The sequence below is a fragment of the Vipera berus genome (genome assembly GCF_964194415.1).
Source record: "Vipera berus genome assembly, chromosome: 1".
Classification (NCBI taxonomy): Eukaryota; Metazoa; Chordata; class Lepidosauria; order Squamata; family Viperidae; genus Vipera; species Vipera berus.
In genome coordinates this window covers 49,857,926-49,883,500 of record NC_138202.1, presented here as the reverse complement: position 1 = coordinate 49,883,500, position 25,575 = coordinate 49,857,926, and the positions used below count along the sequence as shown (strand labels likewise).

Genomic DNA, 25,575 nt, shown 5'->3' with positions numbered 1-25,575 from the left:
ATTACCTCTTGCAGGTAATCACATATTTTTCTCTTACCCTGCCTTTCCATTCAACTCCTCATTTAAGAAGGCTTCTTCTTCTTCCTTCTCCTCCTCGTCCTCTTCCTCCTCCACCTCATCCTCCTCCTTTTCCTTGCTGTCCTCCTCGTCGTCATCCTCCTCGTTGTTCTCCTCCTCCTCCTCTTCCCCAGACGATACCATAATATAAATGGGTAATATAAAAGCTCAATCTATTTTTCATATTTACTACCCCTTAGTATACTCATTTTGGATTTTTCAAACAATTATTTCTTTATGCTTCTATGAATAATCTATCAATGCTAAGAGAGAAGCAGTTCTAGGGCTCAGCCACATGATGGCATGTGTTAACTACAATGAAGCTTATCAGAAAGTGAATTGTGTGTGTTTAAGGAGGGTAGATTAAGGTAATTCATAATCCAGTTTTGATAATATTAAGTTGATAAGCCCAAATGTGAAATCCTAATCCACTTTAATTACTCTTACTTATTAAAGCATACAATATAGCATCATGTCCACTGAATTATAAATTAACACTTATGTAGCTGGAGATCATCTATATGCCTACAGATTAATAGACATGTAAAACAATGGGTGAATGCTTTTGTACATGCAAGTAACAATGAGAGCCATACGCCTGTACATTTGTGTAAATAAGAAAAAAAATAATTTAATTAGATTTTTTATGGAAGCAAGTAATTAATGACCGGTATAGAAACAAGCCATGGTGAAATGAAGAGGTAATTTGCTACTTGAAGTTAATGAGGCTGTTCTTATCCATTCTCTTCTTCTGTCTTACCCCCTGCCAGATCATTGAGCAAATGATAACCAAAATAACATCTGACAGAAGAGTGAAACTGTTTTTCCTGTGCAAAGCAGCAGGATGACCACATTATCATTTTTATGACTTTGTCCTCATTTTTCTTTTCCCTCTCCTTCTTCTGCCATCCTTGCCCTTGGTAACTTAATGGAAAATCCTGAAAGTGATAAACAGGGCAATATACATGGAAGACACAATTCCATAAGTTGATAGGTCAAAGTAGCACTTACAGGAATAAGTTCCATTTAACAACCCAAACTATGCTTTAATATAGGAAGAAATCAAGATGAGAAAATTATTTATATTAAAAAAACTTTTTCATTGGGATACCTTATCATTTGATTTTGGCAAGAGTGGTATAAATTTCTTTTTCCTAAGCTGACATTGTCTTTGGGCAATCCAGCCATCATTCTGTAATTTGAAAAACCTAGGTTCTCTATAATTTTTGTTGTTGTTAGTTGCAAAGTCGTGTCCGACCCATTGTGACCCCATGGACGATCCCAGGCCTTCTTGTCCTCTACCATCTTCTGGAGTCCATTTAAGCTCACGCCTACTGCTTCAGTGACTCCATCCAGCCACCTCATTCTCTGTTGTCCCCTTCTTCTATTGCCCTCAATCTTTCCCAGCATTAGGCTCTTCTCCAGTGAGTCCTTCCTTCTCATTAGGTGGCCAAAGTATTTGAGTTTTAGCTTCAGGATCTGGCCTTCTAAAGAGCAGTCAGGGTTGATCTCCTCTAGGACTGACCGGTTTGATCACCTTGCAGTCCAAGGGACTCGCAGGAACCTTCTCCAGCACCATAGTTCAAAGGCCTCATTTCTTTGGCGCTCAGCCCTTCTTCTTCTTCTTCTTCTTCTTCTTCTTCTTCTTCTTCTTCTTCTTCTTCTTCTTCTTCTTCTTCTTCTTCTTCTTCTTCTTCTTCTTCTTCTTCTTCTTCTTCTTCTTCTTCTTCTTCTTCTTCTTCTTCTTCTTCTTCTTCTGCTTCTGCTTCTGCTTCTGCTTCTGCTTCTGCTTCTGCTTCTTCTTCTTTCTCTATAATTTAGGGACTGCCAATATTTCCATTAGTTTGACCACTGACCACTATGACTTTCCCATTGTGGGTTTCGACTGGACTCTACAGCATTTTGCAGCTGACTAATTTCCTTTTCTAATTCAGAACAAACTAATGAAACTAATGGAAGAATTGGGCCTAGCCTGAGAGTAAAACCCATTTTTTTAATTGCTTAGTTGAAAAGAGTGAAGTTTGGCTCTGGCTCTTCAATAGTTATCATTAATATTTTGCAAAAATTAGCTCAGAGACTTTGAGTGATGGTTCTGAGAGTTGGCCAAATGGAAGTAGGTGATCCCTCTACAGCAGGCATGTCAAACTGCCGGCCTGCAGGCCGGATGTGTCATGCCAAAACTGCGCCCACCCCATTGCCAGCAATGGGGGAAAAGTCATGATACGTCTTGCAATGTCACGTGATGTCGCAAGTTTGACATGCTTGCTCTAAAGAATTAGCCTCAGAAGCAATCTGAAAGTTTTCTAGTTCTGACAGGTTGTTCAGATTAAGAGATTGTAACTGAAACAAGATTACCTAGTTAGTTCTATTGGTTTTAAACTTGTTCCTTCTTAGCTCAAGTCCGTCTTTAGCTAAGCAGATATTGGATAGGTTGATGCTATTTGAGAAATGCTGAGGATTCCCAAGGAACTTTGCAAACACTATTTGGAAGAGTTCTGGTGAGTGTTTTTCCAATCATGCTATGTCAGCAAAACTGGAGAGTGACATAGTGGCCAACAAATCATAAGAGGGCGATCTTCCTTCAAATACCAAAAAAGGAGGCTTAATAAAGTGTGCAAACTATGATAAAATCTCCTTAATTTCAATGCTAGTAAAATAATCTAGCATAGATTATAACTCTACATAGAAAAAGGATGCCAGATGTTCAAGCCTTCAGAAAAGGCTGTGGAATGAAAGATATTATTGCTGATGCACACTGGATAACTGAGAAAGCCAATGAATACCAAAAAGAACTCCGTATATGTGTCATTCACTTGTGTTGATCACATCCAACTGTGGAATGTACTCAGAAAAATGGGAATCCTAGGACATCTCATTGTCCATATTAGAAACCTATATACACAGACAGACAGAACAAAATGAAAGAGATTGGGTCCAGTCTGGCAAAGGAGTGAAACATCTGCAAGAAAACAAGCAAACTCAGAAAGCAGCAAGGACCCCTCGTGAAACTCCTCCCTTATTTATTCAACCAATATGAAGGACATATACTGTGAGAACCTGGACTGAAGGAAGTTGACTGTGGTTTTAAACTGAACAATATATATAAAACCTGCATTTTGCTGATGACATTAATTAATCAATAGCTGAAAATGCAAAGAATCTGCAAAGTCTAGAAATAAAAGTCAAAAAGCTTAATTTAAAAAATGGGACTAAATATAATGAATGAATAGCTAGAAGAGATAAGAATGCCTTCTTAAATGAACAATGCAAAGAAATAGAAGAAAACAATAGAATAGGGAGGACCAGAGATCTTTTCAAGAAAATTGGAGAGATGAAGGGAACGTTTCATGCAAAAATGGGCATGATAAAGGACCAAAATGGCAGGGACCTAACAGAGGCAGAAGAGATTAAGAAGAGGTGGCAAAATTACACAGAGGAACTATACAAGAATGAGCTTAACGTCCCTGATAATCACAATGAGGTGGTCACTGACCTCGAGCCAGACATCCTAGAATGTGAAGTGAAGTGGGCCTTAGAAAAGCTGAGCAACAACAAAGCTAGTGGAGGTGACAGTATTCCAGCTGAGCTATTCAAAATCTTAAAAGACGATGCAGTAAAAGTGCTACACTCAATTTGCCAGCAAATTTGGAAAACTCAACAGTGGCCACAGGATTGGAAAAGATCAGTTTACATTCCAATTCCAAAGAAAGGCAGTGCCAAAGAATGTTCAAACTATCGCACCATTGCACTCATTTCTCATGCTAGTAAAGTTATGCTTAAAATTCTACAAGCTAGACTCCAGCAGTATGTGGATCGAGAACTACCAGAAGTACAGGCAGGATTTCGAAGAGGCAGAGGAACTAGAGATCAAATTGCTAACATACGCTGGATCATGGAGAAAGCTAGAGAGTTCCAGAAAAACATCTACTTCTGCTTCATTGACTATGCTAAAGCCTTTGATTGTGTGGATCATAACAAAGTGTGGCAAGTCCTTAAAGAGATGGGCATACCAGACCATCTTATTTGTCTCTTGAGAAACCTATATGTGGGCCAAGAAGCAACAGTGAGAACTGGACACGGAACCACTGATTGGTTCAAAATTGGGAAAGGAGTCCGGCAAGGCTGTATACTGTCGCCTTGCCTATTTAACTTATATGCAGAGCACATCATGAGAAAGGCAGGGCTAGATGAATCAAAAGTTGGAATTAAGATTGCCGGAAGAAACATCAACAACCTAAGATATGCAGATGATACCACTCTAATGGCAGAAAGTGAAGAGGAACTAAAGAGCCTCTTGTTGCGAGTGAAGAAGGAGAGTGCAAAACTTGGGTTGAAACTAAACATTAAGAAAACCAAGATCATGGCATCTGGCCCTCTCAATTCCTGGCAAATAGATGGGGAAGAAATGGAGGTAGTGACAGATTTTATTTTCCTGGGCTCCAAGATCACTGCAGATGGGGACTGTAGCCAAGAAATTAAAAGAAGCTTGCTCCTGGGGAGGAAAGCCATGGCAAATCTAGACAGCACACTAAAAAGCAGAGACATCACCCTGTCAACAAAAGTGCGTATAGTCAAGGCTATGGTCTTCCCAGTTGCAATGTATGGCAGTGAAAGCTGGACCATAAGAAAGGCTGAGCGCCAAAGAATTGAAGCCTTTGAACTATGGTGCTGGAGAAGACTCCTGCGAGTCCCTTGGACTGCAAGGCAATCAAACCGGTCAGTCCTAGAGGAGATCAACCCTGACTGCTCTTTAGAAGGCCAGATCCTGAAGCTAAAACTCAAATACTTTGGCCACCTAATGAGAAGGAAGGACTCACTGGAGAAGAGCCTAATGCTGGGAAAGATTGAGGACAAGAGAAGAAGGGGACGACAGAGAACGAGGTGGCTGGATGGAGTCACTGAAGCAGTAGGCGTGAGCTTAAATGGACTCCAGAAGATGGTAGAGGACAGGAAGGCCTGGAGGAACATTGTCCATAGGGTCGCGATGGGTCGGACACGACTTCACAACTAACAACAACAAAATATAATGAAGATCAAACTAAAGACAAGAAGTACAGTAACCAGGCTTGGAATTTACAATGAAGATATCAAATTGGAAGACAGTTTCTGCCCTTTTGGATCAACCAGCAACAGTAAAGGAATGAGCAGTCAAGAATTATGTCACAAAGAGCCCTAAATGTGAAAAAAATGAGCTAGTGATTTATAATTTTGATGATTAGACAAAGAGTGTCACAATGCAACTAGAGAGATAGGGGTTAAAATATAATTGTACAGATGTTGCAAAAAGCACAGAAAACCTCTTCTTTTATACCTCTATTTATGTCTTAGTCTCTTTCTTTTTCTATTTTCTCCTATTTTCTTTTTACTTTTTTCAATTTTTTTCTTATTTTAGTTTTTCCTTTTATTTCTCTTTCCTTTTTGTTTGCTCTGTTCTATTTTACTTTGTAGTTGTTCTTATTATTTCTGTTAAAACTTAAAAAATGTATAAAGAATAGGTAAAGAAATACAGTATGTCACAGGTAGCATTTGGTAGAGCAGTTATGAAGGCCATGCGAAATGTATTCTGAGGCTAAGATCTGTCCGTGCTAAGAAAGATCAAAATAATGCAAGGTCTTTAGAAGCAAAAGTAGAACTTTGAAGAAGCAAGATAACGGATTTGAACAATGGTGTTGGAGAAAACTCCTGAGAATACTATGGATAGTCACAAAAAAAAATGACAATTCAACAGATGAATTGATCAGTGAGCAAATCAACCCAAAGTTCTCACTTGGGGCAAAAATGACCAGGTTGGCCCAGACACGACTTTCCTCCCTCTTTGCCTACTTTTAGTAATTCCGTAAGGGGTAGGGCAATTTCAACAAAGGAGGGGATGAATTGATGGTAGAAGTTGGCGAATCCCAGAAAGCTCTGGAGCTGTTTGCGAGTCTTTGGGGGCTGCCATTCAACTATGGCTTTCACTTTGGTCAGGTCCATTTCGACCACCAGATCAGCTGTCCTCGCGGCTTGAGTCTTGCTCCTGAGAGGTCTAAAAAAGTTCCTTCTCCACAAGCACAGTGGCTCGCGCTCCCACCTGCAAGGTAGCAGCCACTGCTGGGGTGCTGGTTTCAGGCACTCCTTCCTTCTTCATGCTGAAATCTTCCTCGAATCTCTGTCAGTCTATCCCTCAGTTCTAGGGACAGTGACTGGGGCTCAGGACCCCAAGATAGTTAGGTAAAAAAATGGAGGTTTTTGCTTAATGTCATGGTTCCAACAGATGAATCTCTTCCAAAGAACTTCAAGGCATTGTTTTCCTTAAAGAATCTTTTATTTGAGAAACAAAGTATTGGCACTACATAGTTGAAGCCAAAAACTGAATTCCCCTCCCCTGGCACAAAGTAGTAAAACACAATTCCATCGTCCAATTAACAGTCATAAATCACATTACCCAATTAACTTGAAGTGCGGGCTTTCTCCCCAGCTCTCCAGCCCGCCAAATCTCTAGCAACTCTGGACCTAATAACCTTGGGTTATTATTGTTATAACTAACTGGACTCTCATCCACATTCACCCTCCAGCATCAACAAACTCTATGTAAAAGCAATAGAGAAAAAATGGTTACATTTCCTTCTGTTGTCAAAGCAAGAACATCCAATGTTAGCATTGACAATATGTTTAGTACAAAAAGCTAATTTCAAAGCATGATTGCTTTTGTTAATTATAATTAACACCTGTGATCCTTTAGGGGTCAGATAGTACACTAAGTTGTAGTTAATCTAAATAGGAGCAGAAGACTGAGACTTTTTTTTTGCTTTTCCAGTTGAAAAGCATTATACAAACCTGAGAAAAGTCTATAGCTGCATTCTCATAATGCTAAAGCATGGTTTAAATTTATATCCAAATGTAGCCAACAATTTCATAGTATTAAATATTCTCATGTGGAGATGACAGCAAAATTCCAATATTTGAGGGGTTGCCACAAAGAACAGGGGGTCAAATTATTCCCCAAAGCACGAGAGGGCAGAACAAGAAACAGTGGTTAGAAACTGACCAAAGAGAAGCAACCTGGAATTAAGGAGAAACTTTCTGACTTTGCATATCCAACCAACTTTCTCAGTGATCATGTTTTTGCAAAATTGTTTTCTCAAAAGCCAGAAGAAAGAAGAAAGAGGAATGTCAGAATTTACAAGCATGCAGACTTCTAATGCTTTCAGACTTCCAATGCCTTAGCAGGGGGTTGTGCTATTCTGTTCTGTTCTGCTCTACTCTACTCTACTCTAGTCTAGTCTAGTCTAATGCATTGCTTTCAGTGGTTAACTCTGCATCTTCTGGACAAGATGGTGGAGCCTTAAGGCATCCTTATTTATCATTGTGTTCCCCACATGGATTGGAAAGTAGTTCCAACATTTTCAGTCAAGAAGGATAATGACCATATATAGCTGCGATTTCTTGGCATGGTAGCTGCACAGATTTAATGTACCAGGTTATGATAGGTTGACTTAAAGAAACAGCATTAGTATTAATAGAAAAAGGTTCAGGAACTATCTAGCACTCCACATTTTGGTGAGGTGCAGGTCCCAACATTCCTAGTTAAGTTTGATAATGGTTAGAAATACTGGAAGTTGTGGTTTAGCAAGATGTGCCATAATTTATTTATTCCTAAAAGGATAGAAATAATTTGGAGTAGGATTTCTTTTATTACTAGTTACTTCAGATTTTTTTAAAGTTTTTTTGTGCTTTGATCTTCAGGTACAATGGTTGGTGATCACACTCGCTTGGAGTTCCACAACATTGAGACTGGGATAATGACAGAGAAGCGTTACATCTCTGTCATTCCTTCCAGCTTTATTGGCCACCTTCAGAGCCTCATGTTCAATGGCCTTCTCTACATTGACTTATGCAAGAATGGAGACATTGACTATTGTGAATTGAAAGCCCGCTTTGGGCTCCGTAACATCATTGCTGATCCTGTTACCTTCAAGACCAAGAGCAGCTACCTGAGCTTAGCAACCTTGCAGGCCTATACCTCCATGCATCTCTTCTTCCAGTTCAAGACAACTTCTGCCGATGGTTTCATCCTTTTCAACAGTGGGGATGGAAATGATTTCATTGCAGTTGAGCTGGTTAAGGGGTAAGATCTTCCATTGGCGCTGGCAATGGATTAGTTAATAGAGATCTTTTGTATGTGTTTAAAACCTAATTTTAATTTCTGATTGTTTTATTTTTTTGAAATTATAACTTTAATGACTTTGTAGTTAGAGCATAATTTCTCTGACAAAGCTGCTTCTGTTTCATGTTCCTAGCCAAACCATTATTATTTGAAATTTAGAACTATTTTTTTGAACTTTTCAAAGCAGTTACTTTTGTTTTTTGTAGGTATATACATTACGTGTTTGACCTTGGAAATGGACCTAATGTTATCAAGGGCAATAGTGATCGCCCATTGAATGACAACCAGTGGCACAATGTAGTTATCACCAGAGACAATAGCAACACCCATAGCCTAAAAGTGGATACCAGGGTTGTTACTCAGGTCATCAATGGTGCCAAAAACCTTGACCTTAAGGGTAAGTAATTGGATCAGTTTTGAACTGATTCATCCATGCATGATAATAATATTATTATTAGGAATAATATTATTCCTAATATCATATCAGTTTAAAAATCTGAAAGCTGAATGTGGGAAATACCAGATTGGCAAACCATATAATGAGTATAAATACCTGATATTTTCAGTTATAAAGAGATCATGGGTTTGGTTTGGAAAGACTCTGTAGAAAGCAATAAGACTTGAAAAAGATATTGCACTGCATAGCTGAGCTTATTTCTTAAGAACTTTATATTTATAAGGCAGATATGTCAAACACAAAGCACGGGGGCCAGATCCGGCCCACGAAGTGGTTTCTTGCGGCCCCCGAAGCCATCCTGGAAACAGTGAGGGAACAGAGCTATAGTTTCTGTCGTTCATTCTTTTTAGTCTATATCAGACATGTCAAACACAAGGCCCGGGGGCCGGATCCGGCCCGCAAAGTGGTTTCATGTGGCCCGCGAAGCCATCCTGGAAACAGTGAGGGAATAGCCCCAACTGCCTTGGCCCTGGCCCAGAGACCCTCCTTCTGCCAGAGACCCTCAGATCTGTCCCACTTCTGCCCAGGCCCCCATAGGCACCCTTGATGCGAACGATGTAGAGCTGGCCACTCCCACCCAGTAGGCCATACGCACTTTAGCCACACCCACCCAGTAGGCCATGCCCACCCAGGCCACACCCACCCGGCCCCCTGAGGGCAACTGCAATGCTGATGCTGCCCTCAGTGAAATTGAGTTTGACACCCCTGATATAAGGCATCATAGGGCCCAAGTCCAGATTAAACCTCTCCAATGGATAGCTGTCTCACTGCTGCTCCACTTGAACATAACCAAGTAAAGGGAAGTCCAGCACACAACTTGTAACTGATTCAGCTATAAAACAGCATTTCTTATTAAGATTTTTCCCCCTTATATTCATTCAGTATCTGTTTTCCTATAAGTTAAAATTATTGTTATGTGATGCGTGCCCTGGAATGATGGAGGTTAGAACTTGGCCTTCTGAGTGACAAATATCTTACTCTCCTCAACTCTATCTTCCCAATATTAAACTAAAGATTCCTAATTCCCTGAATCAGTTGCTAGTCCTTTGATCTTCCTCCTAAAGTATGGTGCCTAGATCTGAATGTAGGACTTGGAGTCTGACTCATACAGAGTGTAGTGAAATTATTACTGTTTGTAATTTGGATACTATAATATTGTTGATGCAATGTATAATTGTAGCTGCTTATTTTGATATCACACAGTTGTTTATATTGCAAAGTTCTGTCCTATTAGTATTACCTAACTTATCATTAACAATAAAGCTTTTTAACATGCTGAACATAATATAACTCTAAATAGCACTGCTCACTGATTTCCTAGCTTTTTCCTTGTCTCCTATGCATTTTCCTTTAGGTGACCTGTACATTGCTGGACTGGCTCAAGGAATGTATAGCAACCTCCCAAAGTTGGTAGCATCGAGAGATGGATTCCAGGGCTGTCTAGCATCAGTGGACTTGAATGGGCGTCTGCCAGATCTCATTAATGATGCTTTGCACCGCAGTGGGCAGATTGAGCGGGGATGTGAAGGTATAGTTTACTTAAAGTGCAATTCCTTTTTGCTCAGTCCTCCCTCCCTCATCGCTGTTCTATGCATTGCCATTCATTTCCTCCATAGAGCCTCTTACTGATGTATCCTCGCTGTGACATCTTCTCCTGCTATCCATATACATGTTCCATATTTGTAATCATCTTGGAATGAGAGATGGTTCTATATGGCTTTCTTATTTGATGTATTATATCCCTATCACAGAAATACATTATATATAGCATGCACATCACTTGGATGTCTTAGGTTATGTTTATAATTCTAATCACCTTAAATCAGAAACAAGAATAGTAATAATATTAGATTTTATCCAAAAAACATCAAATAAATAGCAGAAGAATGCCTATTGTATAAATGATCTGGATACTTAATCCTCAACTAAAATTGAGATATTACATAATGATGACATGCAATCCTGATATAAGATCTCAGTTTCCTATCCTGCAAGCTCTTGCTAATTATTAAGGTGTAATAATAATCCATTCGCTATCCAGACGTGTTCTACAATTAAAGCTTTAAGTTGATTTCTATTAAAAGCATTCTTACCCATAAGCTGGCAGTAATTTATGTATATATGAAACAATTGGAGATGTTTATTCCTAATCAGACAGTGATTATAAGAAACACAGCAAATAATATCTGAACATTATTTTTCCAGTTTTGAGTCATTTTCCACAAGCAGGATTCTGTAAAAGTATCCGTATTCCTGAAACAATGCATAGTGGTCTTCATATTACTACACATATCCCAGTTTCACTTAGGATTCTATAAATTCAAATTACAGTTAATCAAATTCAAATTATAATTCTTCTACTCATAATGATAGTTTTATTAGGATGGTATAATATTTTATTTCTTAAAATAATATATGTGGCCACCATTCTCACAACAGTGATTCTGGTAGTGTATAAAGATTAAAACCAAAGAATTAAAAATAATAGCCCATGACATTCAAGGGAAATAATACCTTATAAAATCATATCCACATTAAGCTTGCCCAAAGTTTTATCTAACCACCCGGCCTGAACACCTGGAGAAGCAGCTAGGTTTTAGGAGCCTTGTGAAAAGCCAATAGGGCCGGAGCCCTCCAGATTTCTTGGGGGATGGGGTGGGGATGTTATTACACAAGGTAAGTAGGCACTGCCCCAGAGAAGACATGCTTCTAGATCAAGCAAGTGGACACTGTTTGATAGAGGGGATGTGTTGCATATCCTCTCTGCTAGTTCTAGTGGGTTAAACAAAAACAATGGAAGAAAAGCAGGCCCACAGTATGTCCCATTTGGTCATCTAGGAGTTCTGTGAATTGTATAGTTAGTTCTCCATCAGTCTTTTATAGTTTATATGATTTTGGAATAAACAACAAGCTACTTTAAGAGCATATTTTTGGGGGGGCATATTTTGATTTTTGGACAAAATGTAACAGGAAGTAATGCTCTGGAATAATGAGACTTTTGAAAGAATCGTGCAATTGGGAAGAAGGTAGGCAAGATATATCTAATTAGATTCCCACAATGGCTGTTACTATGACTCTCTTACCCTTTGTATTTAGAAACCTGTGATTTTTTTGGGGGGGGGGAATCATTCACATATGGACTTTTCCCCTTCCCTTTTAATATCTTACAATATCTCTTTCTGTGAAATAACCACCAATGGCTGGTGTCACCTGACAGCATTAATATGTTTACCTGTAAGAAATAAATGGAAACAACACATTGATGGCATATTAAAGACTATAAGCTTTTTTTTCCCTACTAGAATCACCTTTATCAAAAGAATGAACTATATATGCACAGTGAGAGAAACAGTGAAGAAAGAGGGAAATGAAAGGCAGATAGTGCAAAAGGTGATAATTCCATTATTGGCAATGGGTATTCACAAAACAACTTTTGAATGATGGCACAAATCCTTTTAGGGTTAGCTGTTTAACAACTGTGACTTTTTTTAAAAAAAGAAAATGTTATGAGAAGAAGCAGTATTTACTTACAGAATGCAAGGGGTCTGCATTATCTATAGTTCCTTGCATTTCTCTAAATCTACTCTAGAAAGTCCTCAACCAAATGAAGCAGATGTTAGGGGTACATTGATGAGCAGATTATATAGGTAAGAGAACAGAAATTCATGGTACAAGTGGATTTTATTTTCTTCCATGATATTAGACTGAGTCCTTCATTACAGAGTCCTCAGTAACGGTATTATAAAAAGAAGTAAATAAATAAATTTTGGCATTCTGTCAATAACTTCAAAACTGACTTTCTTCAATAAAGAAATTTTAGAGATGATTGCAACACAAGGCATCTGTACCATTGTTAATTAAGAAGTTCAGTATTATCTTTTAAGGCTTGAACAAAGGCAAGAATTTTACTTTATTTTATGTTAGTCATTTTAATTTATATATTAACTCACAAATGCAATTATGATTGTGTTATTATCCAACTTCTGATTTCTGAAAAGACATAATAAGATAATTGTTAATACTTTCTGTGTTTCCATACTTTCCATTCCTCGCCAATGGCCAGTTATTTAGTGAATTACGAAATGAGTTATTTTTATAACTCACTAAAATACTTGATGCACCTAAGCACAGGTTTTATTCTATAAATTAATAGTTAGGATACCTCAAGGCAGAAGGTCTTTTGTGGGGGTGGGTGGGTTTATAGCTGGTTAACTTAGCTACATCTCTATAAAGAAGAAAAAAAATTGTGAATATGTGAACCATGAGAAATAATGGTTCTGTTCCAGAGTAGTAAATTGTGCAGCTTATATTGGTTGCTTTATATACATGGCACTTATATCTTATTTTACTTAATAGCAAAGTGATGGTCAGATGTTTGAAGGGTTCTGAACCTAAATTTGCCATTGGTGAATTATTTGAACAAACTATTTTGTTGCCATTGATATTTTCCCCCTCTTGGGCACTGTATTATTGCCATCTACATCACACAGAGACAGCAGTGTTTTAGAGAAATATATCTTATATGGGACATTTCAGAATGGAATTTTCTGGTTATTTAGTTTGCTAGAATCAGAATTTATACTATATATTTGCACAACTTAACACCAATCCTTTGTAAAAACAAAATCCAGCTTGGTGTTACTGCTTAAGGCACTGAGCTGGGAAACTATGCATTCTAGTCCCACCTTAGGTCCATAATTAGCTTTCAGCCAGTCACTTTCTCTTAGTTCTAGGGAGTAGACAATGGCAAACCACTTCTGAAATCCTGTTAACAAAACTTCAGGGACAAGTCCAGGCAATCTCCAGAAGTCAACAGTGATTCAAAGGCATACACAAACACTTATTTTTAAAAGCAAATTGATCATTCTACTAGAATCAGAAATATAGTAATGGAACACATGTTTACATTTATAAGATATCTGATTCAGTCTGTGACATTTGCAGTTGAGTTCCATATCTTTCTTTAATGACCTTGGGAAGCCATTATGCATCAGTACAGACTTGCATAAACTAATTGGACCCTTTGTATTTTGTGTATCTTTTACAACCATGTTCAGTGAGGTAATTCTGATTCTTAAAAAAGAAAAGGCAGAACTTATCTTACATGAAAACAAGCATGGTACCACCACAATGGTTACATGAGACAAATAACTATATATAAAGTATCAGCTCATAAGAGATAATACAATGAAAGAGATCATTTGTTACATATATCTGGGATTGAGGTTTAAAGTGAAAATTTGGGACATTAATCCATAACTCAGATCTTGATAGAGCTGGATGCATGCTTATTGGAATTTGAAATCACTATCTTTGGTAATGGCTAACATGAACTGTGGGCTACTGCTTCCTTTCTTGGTTAAAGGCTTGATCACTGCTTTCCAAGAAGCACACTCCCATAAAGATATTTTAGCAAAGCTAAGGGCTTTGTTGAATCCAACTCTGAAGAATCCTAGTCTTAAAGGTAAAGGTAAAGGTTCCCCCGCACATGTGTGCTAGTCGTTTCCGACTCTAGGGGCCGGTGCTCATCTCCGTTTCATAGCCGAAGAGCCAGCGTTTGTCCGAGGACGTCTCCGTGGTCATGTGGCCGGCATGACTAGACGCCAAAGGCGCACGGAACGCTGTTACCTTCCCACCGTAGTGGTCCCTATTTTTCTACTTGCATTTTTACGTGCTTTCGAACTGCTAGGTGGGCAGAAGCTGGGACGAGTAACAGGCGCTCACTCTGTTACGCGGCACTTGGGATTCGACCCGCCAAACTGCCGACCTTCTGATCGACAAGCTCAGCGTCCTAACCCACTGAGCCACCGCGTCCCTTATCCTAGTCTTAGCTAGTGCTTATCACACAACCCTCAGACCTTCAGCTTTGGAATGACATAATCAGCATGAGCGGAATTTAAGCCAGAAAAGACTGTATCAAATCATATTTTCTAAACATTAGTTACATATAAATCTGAGTACTTTCATTCATATAATAAGATTGCTTAATCAGAAAAGATACACAGTGCTGACTGGACTACTTTAAACAAAAACAGCTACATCAAAACCAGGACAGTCACATAACTTACAGAAATCAATTTTCATAGTAAACAAGGGGTCAGGATAAAGAATTATTTTATATTGGGTAATTTTTTTTTAAAAAAAGAACTTGTACCTTTTTTTTTTACTGAGATGACTCCAAAATCAGTCATAAAATGAAAAACCAGATTGATATATAGTTGACTATTGCACATCTCCATATAACGTCTGGGAGCTTCTTCTATAACATATTTTGTCAACTAAAAAATCTCATAATCCTCAGTTATTAATCTGAAATAGTTTACAAACAGATAAGGATAAAGAGAGTGAATGAGAGAGAGAAAAAATTAAGAAAGTAACATCTTTCAATTACCACTATGAACTCTAAATTCAGCATCCATGATCTTTTGGGGAGTATATGAATGTTCTTGCAGAACATTAATATTTTTAAAATTAATTGTATTCTATTTATGCAGCCAATGATTTGATTTAAATATACAGCATATCTGAAATACCTAGATATTTATGTACATAATTTTCCACAACACATACATTATTATCCACAAATTTTCCTATATACAAGTTTTCTTAAAGAGTATCTGGTGCAAGCTGTGGTGTAATATAGTTTCTCAGACTATATGCAATTTTGCACACAGCATCAACAAAATACGTTACAAAACTTACAGAAGTGCAAAAACAATCATAGTGCTCCGATATAGACATTTATTTGGGAAATGCACATCATATTAGAGTTCATATGTATACGAAAACCAACCTCATCTTATTGTCATCATTGTCTTTGGTAAGTCATAAGGATTAAAATGAGAATTTCCCATTAATTATTCAGTCATTTCTTACTGAGGGATTTCATTGACAGGGATAATAGCACCTCTAAAGAAAATATTTAAAAAGATCTTTCTCTCTTTAAAATTAGTAAACAAAATAGGTTCAATATGTGTCTGTTGACTTATGAGATTAAATGTACTTTATATATCCTGAAACCTGATTTTACTGGCTGGGTATCTTCTGGTAACTATACAGTTGGAGCCAGCAAGAGAAATTCATTCACAATATGTTAAATTTAACAGATGTAATAACAAAAAATTGTAATTCTTATACCACATATACAGGTAGTCCTCTACTTATGACCACAATTGAGCCCCGGATTTTTGTTGCTGAGCAAGGCAGTTGTGAAGTGAGTTGTGCCTCATTTTGCAACCTTTTTGCCACAGTTATTCAGCGAATCACTACATTTGTTAAGTGAACCATGCAGTTGCTAAATGAATCTGGCTTCTCTCATTGACTTTGCATGTTGGAAGCTAGCTGGGAAGGTTACCAATGTTAATCACATGACCCCAGGACAGAGCAACTGTCATAAATACATGCCAGGAATAATTTTGGTTACCAGCTATCAAGTACCCTATCACTTTATTTTAAAAAGACATGTGGTGTACTAGTATCACAGAATAGCCACTTCCTTCAAGGGTTCCCCATCTCCTATTTATTGCATTAATTAGATTTTTTTTAAAAAAAATATAAAGTAGATTTTCTTTGAAGGCCCAATTATCCCACTTCTATAACTTTGTGTAGTGCTGATGCTCAAAAAGTAGAACAAGTATTCCTTCAAGAGAAAAGAAACTCTGTAAAATCTATTTAGCGACTACGGTATGATGGATAAAATTTAAAAAAAAGAAAGCAAATGTTTAAAACAGGGAACTTTATGATGAGTCATAGTGAGTTACCCTGTGTCTCCATAGAAGTGAATCACACTATTTGCAAGTGATCACACCAGCAGGCAAGTGACATAGGATTGCTGTTTAAATGCTAATGCATTAGAAGCTAAAGCAGAAATTTCCTTTGCAGTTTTAGCACCAGACCTTAAATTGATGGTGGTCTGTGAGAATATCTGCATAGCTTGATTTTCTGGGGGGGGGGGGAGTTTAAAATACAGAATAATAATGTGTTCCAAAAGTGAACAGTCAGTATGTCTAATAAATCCTCCAGCAGAGCTGAGTGTCAGTGCTTTACCAGATTTTTCTTTCTTTCCTGAGTGTTGGATATAAATGTCCTTTGAATTCCATTGAATATTTATGGGATATTTTATTGTTCATCCCTCCCTTCAATTTCTGCAATAGGGGAAAGAAACTCTGAACCCAAAGATTGATTCCAGAGTAATCTATTGGAACAGCTTGTTCCTAAAATATTAATTTTCTGACAGGGCAGTAGATACTTAACAAGTTAATGGAAGGATAATCTTTCCTTTGCTCCTTTCACTGGTTTATTACTTCTATCTATCTTACATGTTACATTCTAAATCCTTATATCCTTATCTATCTTCTGTCCTAAATATATTAAATTAAGTATAACTAATTTTAGAGATCTCAACAGAAGGAAATACATTTCTAATACTTCCTTGAGTTTTCTTATAAGTGAATGCTCACAAACTGGAGAGTAAAATCTCCCCAAAAGTGACTGTTGTCTTATATCTCCATCAAACACACAAGAGGCACATTGTAAAGAAAAGTCTAAATATTTATTACCTTGTGAAAAACTATTAATAAAACCAAATTCTAAACTTAAGTTTTATAGCGACAGCAAGAGTATATAACAAACTTTCCTTACATTACCTGTAGAGATACAAATATCTCCTATTACCAGTTTTTCTTAGCTCATTTGGAGTATTTGACTCATGTACCTCAACATATGTGTTCCAGGAGATCTCTGGAAGTCAAAATTCCCAGAATAAGTTAACTCCATGCAGTCTAATCTACTCCAGATACAGTATTCATTACTAGAATGACAGACTATAAACTCTAGAAACACATCCCTGATGCCATCATTAACTTATGTTTATTTGTGTATTGAGCTACATTTTGGCAAATGATCCTAAATATCCAAATACAAGAAAAATAAATATACCAAAATAAAATGACAAGTTAAATATAAATGGATGATGGTGATGGTGATGATGATGATGATGATGAAAAAGATGGCGACAACAATGATGATCATCATCTGAATGGAAGAGCCTCCTAAATCAAGTAGCAGTACATTCTGAAATTCTAAAGGAAATAGCAGGGCAAATCTCTCTACCACACAGGGAAAAGTTCCAATCAGAAAAATAATAGAAAAATAAACCTCTTTGGCAACTGCAATAAATGGCTAGAATCTTTTGAGGTTGGGCATCCTTTAAATTATCAACTATTTAGGGGCTGAAATGAGTTTAGTATTTTCATTAAGAAATACAATGATGCAGAGTAAGGTCAAGGACCAGAACAAGAGGAAGTTCCATTTCAGGAACATTCCCATGAAAACGTGTTCAAATACGATGGGATATCATCAACACAAAGTTGATGTTAGCTAGATCTACCTTCTATATGAACAAGACTAATTCATAGCAGCCAAAGCTGAGTGATTGTATTCCAAATTGAAGCCATCACCTAAAATCTTCAAAGAAAGCGAATTCAAAAATTACCCCCCAAATGATAGGTTGATTACAAGATAAAGGGCTACCAGATCTAGTGCAAGCAATCTCGGAAACTGCTAGATGGCAACAATCAGATACAGAAAACTCTGATGTCATCTAGTTATAATCTGGATTTTGGCAGCTTGGATCTGTTAGCTCAAATTTATAAATAGTCATGTTAGGGTCAGAGATACCTTTCATTAGTACCGAGTGTATTATTCTGAAGTAGATAAAAATGTTATTCTGTCTTATTTTAAAAACATCAACATAGTACTGTACATAACTTCTTAAAAGCTTAGATTGGAAATGGATCTTAAGCAGAAATTTACCAACATTTTTTTCCTCTGGATCTGCATATCACAAAGGAAGCCGATGGGTTTCCCATTTTTTTATTTTAAATGAATCCAATATTTAATGGAGCATGGGAAGCTCCTCAATGGGCAACTAAACAATTAAACAAGCTCACTGTTTGCTCCTTCATTTTTAAATACTGGTGAATCTTGTGCCATTAATGTTCCTTCTGGTGTTACTCTTTGTGCAAGAAGTATGACCATTCTGTTTCTGTTTCTCCATGTTATGTCGCTTGCTATTTGGTTTGATGTGGAGCTGATGATGGATTGAGGCCATAATAGCTACTTCTCTCCACCTATGTCTGTCTGTTGTCTTTGATGGTGTCATTTCATGTCTCTTGCTGGTGTCACCCATATCTCTGAAGTGAGCATATGGGTTTTGTTGGTTATCCCAATTTCTTTTAATTTATTTTTGTAGACATTACCCTGGTTTATCTGCTATTTTACTAACTCTGATTTATTGTTTTCGCTTTTTCCGTTCTTTTGCTAACAAAGTTGAGTTGACCAAAGCTGACCTGCAAGGTAGAGAAGGCTTTTGTTTCCTTGCCAGTTTGACTGAAAGTTACCTTTTAATGTAACCTTTTATATATTAATATCGATATTCCTTATTAATGCAGTCACATCTCTAAGGCAAAAGGATATGAATTTTCTTCAACTTGCTAAGTTGGAGAATGGGGTGGTAAGAATTTTGGGGTAGAAATGTTTACTAAGGTTTTTGGCCTAGCTTGAGAGGTTTGACTGTATCTCATCTTAAGAATATCTATAACTGCATGGCTTGATTTTCAAATACATAATGAAAGTAGCACTGAATATTTGGTTCCTAAAATCAAGATGTGGGGAAAGTACTTCAGCACAGTGAAATTACTTACAAGGCAAACCTATGATCCAAGAAACTGCTTTTCCAATTCTCTGCTCAGTCTCATTATGATTATGAAACCCAATCTGGAAACATATATGGGGGGAATAGAAAAAGTTTAAAGAGAGATAATTGATTACAAATATTTGAAGGGTAAGTTAAGTTCTTCATGTTTCTAGGGGTGGATGGGAAACTATTGCACAAAAACGCAAACATGTTTTAAGGCACTTTCCCAGTCCTGATTCTTTGTTCTCTCTCTCTCATTTAGTATTTGCACATTCATTTGGAAATGTGTACTCATTATATAATTGGAAAACTGATAAAATTCTAATTGGGCAGTTCCAGCTAAAGTGCCCAGAGTTCATCTTGTGGTGCTACCTCAGATAGTTTTGATTTGGTGACTCTTGAGGGAGTAGACAGAATTCTCCGCATGGTGGATTTGGCTACCTGTTTATTAGACCCTCCTGAGTTATGAGGTGACACAGGATGTGATTGTAGTTGGGTTTGTGCTATGATATCAGCTTCTTTCAGAGAAGAGGTGATGCCATCAGCATTGAAGGAGGTGGTGGTATGCACCCTCATCAAAAGATCATATAATTATCATCTTGCTTCCAGTTGAGAAGTTTGTGCCTGCAGTTTTAGAGAATCTTGCTGGTAGCAGATTATTTAGACCTGTTCAGTCAGTTCAAACACAGAGACAGCTGTCAGTCCTACAAGTCCTATCAGCTAAAGAAGATGAAGACATTTAGGCCAGGATTATTTTTATTTATAGTAACAGAATCTTCCAAGCTTGAATAAGCTTCCCTTTCCCCCATCTTATCAAAATGTGAATTAGACAGGTATCTGAGAAACTTTCACAAATTAGTTCCTTGGATGAGCTCAAGGCTCCCTTCACTTATTGGTAATGACTCATTTCCTTGTCCTTCAAAGCCTATACAGCAGCATTAATTGTGCTTATTGATGACATTTGGTGATTCCAGAGGTACTTCCATCTTTGCGCTTCTTAATCTCTCAGTGGCTTTTGATACTGGCAATAATGATATCCCTCTGGATTGGCAGCAGATTGAGATCTAATATGAGTTTGATTTGTGAATTGAGGTGCTACACATTTTTATGGTCCTACACACTTCATTTCTTTGTGGCAAGTTCCAGTTTTCTGATAGGGTTTCGTGAATTGCACTGGTTGCCAGTATGCTTCTGGGTACGATTTAAAGTGCTTATTATCCCCCCGTAAAAACCTTCATGGCATTGGACCAGGTTATTTGAGGGATTACCTATCTTCCCTGGTTTCTGCTTGGCTAATATGAATTGACAGAGTTGGGATATTCTGGTCCTTTTGATTAAACAATGCCATCTATCAAAAGCCAAGAAGCATCCCTCTGATTTGTGGTGCCTGCTCATTGGAATGGGCTGGAAGGAGGAGGAGGAGGAGGAGGAGGAGGAGGAGGAGGAGGAGGAGGAGGAGGAGGTGGCCACCTCAAACTTGGGAAATAGAAATTGAGAAATGATCCCTAGTCCAGCATTATTGAAAGGCAGTCAAGATTTATCAGTAAATCTTACCTCTAAGAAAAAAAGAAAATAAGGAATGAGAAGAAATTCTAATGGATGAATAGATGGAATAATAACATTTGTAAGGTTTGCACAAAATAGGAAGGCAGCATAATTGCTTTTCTTCTAAATCATGCAAAACAAAGATTCTAAAAGGAGGGTAAATATTCTGTGAACCATAAATTTTGTTTACCGACTCAGCTGAGATGCAGAGAAAAAACACCAAGGAATATGAGTGTGAGAATTATTTAGCAATAGCAATAGCACTTAGACTTATATACCGCTTCACAGTGCTTTAGAACCCTCTCTAAGTGATTTACCAAGTCAGCATATTGCTCCCAACAATCTGGGTCCTCATTTTACCGACCTAGGAAGGATGTAAGACTGAGTCAACCTTGAGCCAGTGAGATTCGAACTGCTGAACTACTTGCAGCTAGCAGTCAGCAGAATTAGCCTGCAGTGCTGGATTCTAACCACTGTGCCACCACGGCTCAGTATTACCTACTTATAGGTTTCCAAAGCATCTCTTTGGCCCCTATGAAAACAAGAAATTGGACCGAACAAGCTACTGGACTGATGTAGAATTCTTGAACATGTTTTTATAGGTAGTCTCGACATATGGCCACAACTGAGCCCAAAATTTGTGTTGCTAAATGAGACTGTTTTTAAGTGAATTTTGCCCTTTTTTATGAATCACTGTTGTTAAATTAGTAACATGGTTGTTGAGTGAAACTGGTTGCTCCATTGACTTTGCTTGTCAGAAGGTTGCAAAAGAGGATCACATGACCCTGGGACACTGCAAGCATCATAAATGTGAGTCAGTTGCCAAGTGTCTGAATGCCGCTTGGGGGGGGGGGCAAAAGCCCTAATAAGCAGGCATATACATAGAATGAAGGCTATTGCTAAGCACATTGATTTGTGCTTCTTAGATTGTAAGCCGCCCTGAGTCTTCAGAGAAGGGCGGGATATAAATGGGATTTTTGAAAAAAAATTGATCCCATTCACCACGGGGATGCTGCAACCGTTGTAAATGTGAAAAATGGTCATAAGTCCCTTTTTTCAGTGCTGTTGTAACTTTGAACAGTCACTAAATCAACAGGTGTAAGTTGAGGACTACCTGTATTTTACTGTGCAAGGGCTTATGGAAACACAGACTGGAATAGTTGAATAGAATCTGGAGATATCTGGTCCAGCCCCTGTTCATTGCAGGATTCTCAACACCTCTAACCAAGGAGAATCTGCCACTGCCCAAGACAGTCTGCTCCATTGTTGGAACAGCTGTCCTGGTGTCCAACCAAAATCTACTTCCTGGTTATTTAAACACTTTGCATTTCATCCTCTCTTTAAGTACTTGAAGACAGTTGATAAATTTTTACTTTGGGGTCCTTTCCTTTATCAACCAAACAATGTCTGACAGTACATTTGACAGTACTCCTCTTTTTTGGTGTTTTTTTTGTAGTTTATGACTGCATTTCTTTCTTTCTTTTTTTTCCCAACGGTATATCATTATTGACTCATATTCAGTTATGGCTTCTTTCTCATTCTCAATTCTAGTCTATTGGGAATCTCATACTGATTCTTTTGCATTGCTGTGGGTTCAGAATGCCCAGTGTTGCCATGCTGATACAGAAGGCAAACAAAAACTTCACTTGTAGAAAAACCGTAGATAAACTAGACAGGGACATGGACATACAATTTCTTGTTTCTCTTATGGCCACTCTGTATGTCACTGGAAAATATGAAAATATTTCTGAGCATTCTGGTAAATGTATTTTCAAATCCTATATTAGGCAAATTGTGTTATTAGCTGCTGAATCACAAAACTTTGGTAGCTGTCTTGAGTGTAATGTTTGTTTATTTAATTCTATCATCTAATATTAGAGTTATCTAGTATTATCTAGCACCATGTTTAACCTGGACAATAAATCTTGGTGGCTATGATCAACGTGTGCATTTTTTCTTACTTTTATTTGCTGGCAGATCCTTGTGTGATTTTTCCTAAAACACTGTAAGATATTCTTTTAAATAGTGACTTTGAGAGAAATTCACAGAGCTGGATGGTTTTAAATGCAAACAGTGTTTCCATAAATCTTGACATCTACACTGACTCTTCTGAAATCTATATCAGATATGACATTATTTGCATAATGTAGCATTAAGGCTTTTCGGTGAAGAAAGCAGAACCAGTAAGCATTTATAAAAACAGCATTTCTGACAGTTTGAAGAAATATATTATTTAAATCCTTTTCTCTTCAGTGCTCCCTTTTGCTTCTGTCATGAATGGCCAAACATAAAGAAGCTTTATTTTACTTTGGAGAGTGTTTTGTTTGTGTGTGGGCAGGGGGGTTGACCTCTTAATTTTTGTGACATGTCTATTGTGATAGCCAAGTGTCACAAGCACAGGAGTTATGACCCTAGTAGAGAAAAGAAGTGTCAATGGCAGATGTTCTCTTAGCAAGAAGGGTCTGTAAAAATTGCTTATATTTGAAAAGCAAATATAATATCTATACATTTAACTTAACGACCAGTAAAGAAAGATAAGCTAACTCCTGTTACATCCCTCCTCCTGAAAGTCAGAACTCTTTTTAGCATTCCCATGCTGACTTCACAGAGATAAAATTTCAGTTTGTTTTGTCTTCTTCCCCAGAGATTTTAAATGCATGTAAAGTTCTGCTTCAGGCACACAATCTTGATTGTTTGCTCACCTAAGAGGGGTTTTTTTTCTTCCAGATGTGCATTCTCACGAATGTATTTGAAACATGTGAATTGTAATTATGGATTGTTAGGAGATTAGTCTGCAATAAATTGGCAAGTACTTTCAAGCTGATCTAGTCAATCAAATTATGTGAGGGTTCCTTCCAAACCTCCAGCAGGTATCTTACAAGAATAAACCCTCAAAACATGAAACATGGGCAGGGATATAATGTGGGGTAGTTTTTTGTTTTTGTTTTTCAAAGTCAAGTTATTTGCAACAGTGCCACTGAAGTTCTGTTTGTTTGTTTTAATGTGCATCATTTTAATTGCACCACTGTGGCAGATGCCTTTAATGACCACATGCTTTGGACATTCCTGACTAAATTGGAGATGCATTGGAAACTGGAGTTTCTCAGAGCATGAATGCTGATTCTGTCATTAAGCATTTACTACCTAACACTAAGCATGAGAAACTCAAAGCACTGGGCGCCATTAAGCAGTGAAAAATCAGGAAAGACAGCACTCAATTTAAACTGCAGAGGGCATGTGAAAGGTCCACATCCTCATGTTTATAGAAGACAATCAATTGTTTTAAGTAGATTCATTCTAGCATGAAATAAAGAAACCAAGGTTTCCATCCAGCCATGTGGTATAAGGTGTCTAGGTAGTTGAGCCTTGGTGGAGCAGTGGGCTAATGCCTCCTTAAGTAACACCAGCTGCCTGCAATTATTGCAGGTTCGAGTCCCACCAGGCTCAAGGTTGACTCAGCCTTCCATCCTTCCGAGGTAGGTAAAATGAGGACCCAGATTGTTGGGGGCAATTAAGCTGACTTTGTAATAATGCCGCTTGGGGGGGGGGGTGAAAGCCCTAATAAGCAGGCATATACATAGAATGAAGGCTATTGCTAAGCACATTTGATTTGTGCTTAGATTGTAAGCCGCCCTGAGTCTTCGGAGAAGGGCGGGATATAAATGGGATTTTAAAAAAAAGGTTTCTCCTCACTTCCAGCCTGTAAAAGGAAGGACCCTAACCCAACAAGTGATCCAATTAGATTTACCACCCAGTTATGTATGGAAGAGGGGACTTAATGGCAGAAACTATCTACTCTCAGTTTTCTCCTTGCAAACATGGGATGGCCCTTTGGAGATTTGTGAGAGTTTGTAGAGAGATGTTTAAAAGGGAAGTTGATTTAGATTCCCAGGAGTCTGTCATTTTCCCTACCAGAATTAATATAAGCCAGGGTAGCTCTCAGTTTGACTAACTTCATGTAATATACTGTAAAATTTCCATGATATAATCCAGATAGCAGCAGTATAGGCTGCCCTCATTTTACAATTCTAGATAAATAAAAAGGCATAAGCCAGCTCTTGACTGGCTAGTGTTGCTGGCAAAAACGTAAACGTTATAGATATAGTCCTTGAGTCATGATCACAATTGATCCCAACGTTTATGAGGTTAAGTGAGATATTTGTCAAGTGAGTTTTGCCCCATTTTATGATCTTTCTTGCCACAGTTGTTAAATGAATCACTGGAGTTGTTAGGTTAGTAACGCGGTTGTTAAGTGGATCTGTCTTCTTCATTGACTTTGCTTGTTGGAAGGTTGCAAAAGGGGATCACATGACCCCAGGGCACTGCAACCATTAGAAATATGAACCAGTTGCCAGGTATCATGAATTTTGTTCATGTGACCATGGGGATGCTGCAACACCTGTGTGATGGTCACATTTTTCAGTGCCATTTTAACTTTGAACAGTCATTAAATGAACTGTTGTAAGTCGAGGACTACCTGTATATCAAAAATGGTTCACTGGGTTGGAGGTAGAAATTTTACAAAACAAATAATTTGCTCCATTTTCACCAAATAGATTCTAAAAGTAAATCACAACGAAGCATAGGAGAAATAAGTTTCCTTGTAGAACCTGAGATCCTATACATCCCATGATGGCTCAGACCAGTTACCCATCTAGTTTAATATCCTCAACC

At 37.8% G+C, this 25,575-nt stretch overlaps 1 protein-coding gene across 4 annotated transcripts in view; it reads left to right on the top strand.

The window, feature by feature from the left end:
* NRXN3 (neurexin 3) overlaps positions 1-25,575 on the top strand; it is a gene marked incomplete at its 5' end in the record, with an annotated part of 1,312,545 nt that overhangs the window by 520,781 nt on the left and 766,189 nt on the right. For all 4 annotated transcript variants that reach the window (XM_081316144.1, XM_081316146.1, XM_081316147.1 and 1 more), the window contains 3 exons: positions 7,783-8,164; positions 8,410-8,600; positions 10,015-10,188. In XM_081316144.1, coding sequence (XP_081172270.1) covers positions 7,783-8,164; positions 8,410-8,600; positions 10,015-10,188 — 747 coding nt within the window. The remainder of the gene's footprint in view (positions 1-7,782; positions 8,165-8,409; positions 8,601-10,014; positions 10,189-25,575) is intronic.